This window comes from Austrofundulus limnaeus, unplaced genomic scaffold, assembly GCF_001266775.1.
Source record: "Austrofundulus limnaeus strain Quisiro unplaced genomic scaffold, Austrofundulus_limnaeus-1.0 Scaffold2634, whole genome shotgun sequence".
Taxonomy (NCBI): Eukaryota; Metazoa; Chordata; class Actinopteri; order Cyprinodontiformes; family Rivulidae; genus Austrofundulus; species Austrofundulus limnaeus.
In genome coordinates, this window is record NW_013955036.1 from 19,052 (window position 1) to 20,741 (window position 1,690).

Consider the following 1,690-nt stretch of genomic DNA (forward strand, 5'->3'; position numbering starts at 1 on the left):
GATACATATTATGTCATATTTCATATTCAGCAGACTGGATTTTACCTTTCTCCTAACCTTACACACTGATCCTGCACTTTTAATATCATTCTCCAGATTATTGCACAGTTTTATTCCTCACACTGAAGTACATCGTTCCTTCAAACTAGTTCAGATTTTAGTTTCACAATCACCTCTGTCCCTTTTAGAGTGTTGTAACTTTTTCTCTTAACAAAACTTGATTGGATGTTCAAAGGTAATTTATTTTTATGAGCCTTATAAATAATCTGCAAAAAGTTGTGATCAACCACCTCATAGGATTTCAATAATTTCAACTGACAAAATAATGTATTTGATGGGTAATCATAATGTTTTTTGTGATAATTCTCACAGCTCTTTTCTGCAAAAATAAAAACAGGATTTGTAATTGTTTCACACGCTTTCCCCCAGACTTCAACACAGTAAACCAAATGTGGAACAATCATTACATTATACAACATTTACAAAGCTTTATCATTAAACAGCTCCCTTACTTTATATAGTAATGCAAAAGATTTAGCTGCTTTAATACATAATTAATACATAATTCTACATAATTCACATGAGATCTCCATGTCATCTTTTTATGAATGATGACTCCCACAAACTTCACTTCACTGACTCTACACATATCAACATTTCAGTTTCAGGCAGTGACTGTGTTCAATGGTTTATAGAGAGAAAATTATTTTTCTCTTTTTGTCCCCAGGTTATATTTGTCCTCAAGTGTGGCTTAATATCATAAATGAAACAAAGTATTTGTCAAAAAAAATGATCTTCCATTTTCCTGGCTGCAACTGCAGAACAGCTCAGGCTGCAGAAAATTCTTCTTGTTTACAGGATTCTCTTTGAATTATTGAAAACCTGAGTTTCTCATTTTTCACACACTAAGAGTGGAGACGAGCGCAGAAGTAGTGTTGGAGATGAAGGAGCTGGGGCGAATCGTGGCCCCTGGAACAGCCTCCGTCGCCTCACGTTAGAGCGCCTCACACCTGCCAGGAGGGCGTGGTCAGGGGAGGAGCTTAGAATGAAGGACAACGAGGCCAGAGCTTTGTCCCTTCAGAAGACACAGCGTGGCTCGTTTCTCCCTCATTATGGGTCGACAGTAAACTGCAGCTCGTGTCCTCAGAGAGCAGCACTTTGGAAACATGAGCTGAACCTCTCAGCTCCTGATGTCTTTAGTCCTGACCTTGGTTCTGGTAAGAGAAGGCTCAGAAAAGCTCACCTGCTCATTGTTGTGATCATTCCACTGCCTTACAACAAATATGAAGAAGAGTGAGAAATCATCTGTTTCATCCATCTTTCCTGACATTTTCCACGTTGCTTTGCTGGTTCTTCATTTCGTTTACTGAAACATTTCATCAGGACCACACGTCATCCTTCACTTTTCTTTATTGACAAACCAAATATCCATTTTTATTTGTGAGCTTTAATATTTACTTCCTTCTTAAGCTCCCTGATTAGTTGTAACATTAGACTTTATTTGATAAACATTTATTTTAACTGTAAAAGAAAGACTGTAAAAATACTGTAGGATGTTTAGTTTTTATCATTTTTAAAATATATTTTAACACGGACAGAGCCATTTTATTTGCACACAAAGCATTCTGGGTAAATGATGACGTGGATAGGTCCTCGGTGCAAGGCTGCTAGCGAGCTATATCCACCCTGA

At 37.4% G+C, this 1,690-nt stretch overlaps 1 protein-coding gene across 1 annotated transcript in view; it reads left to right on the forward strand.

Annotated features, from left to right (window-relative positions):
* The window catches only part of LOC106511261 (uncharacterized), a gene marked incomplete at its 5' end in the record, with an annotated part of 23,185 nt that overhangs the window by 19,026 nt on the left and 2,469 nt on the right, over window positions 1-1,690 (forward strand). The window contains 1 exon segment of the mRNA XM_014000009.1: window positions 911-1,217. Within this exon segment, the coding sequence (XP_013855463.1) occupies window positions 911-1,217 (307 nt within the window).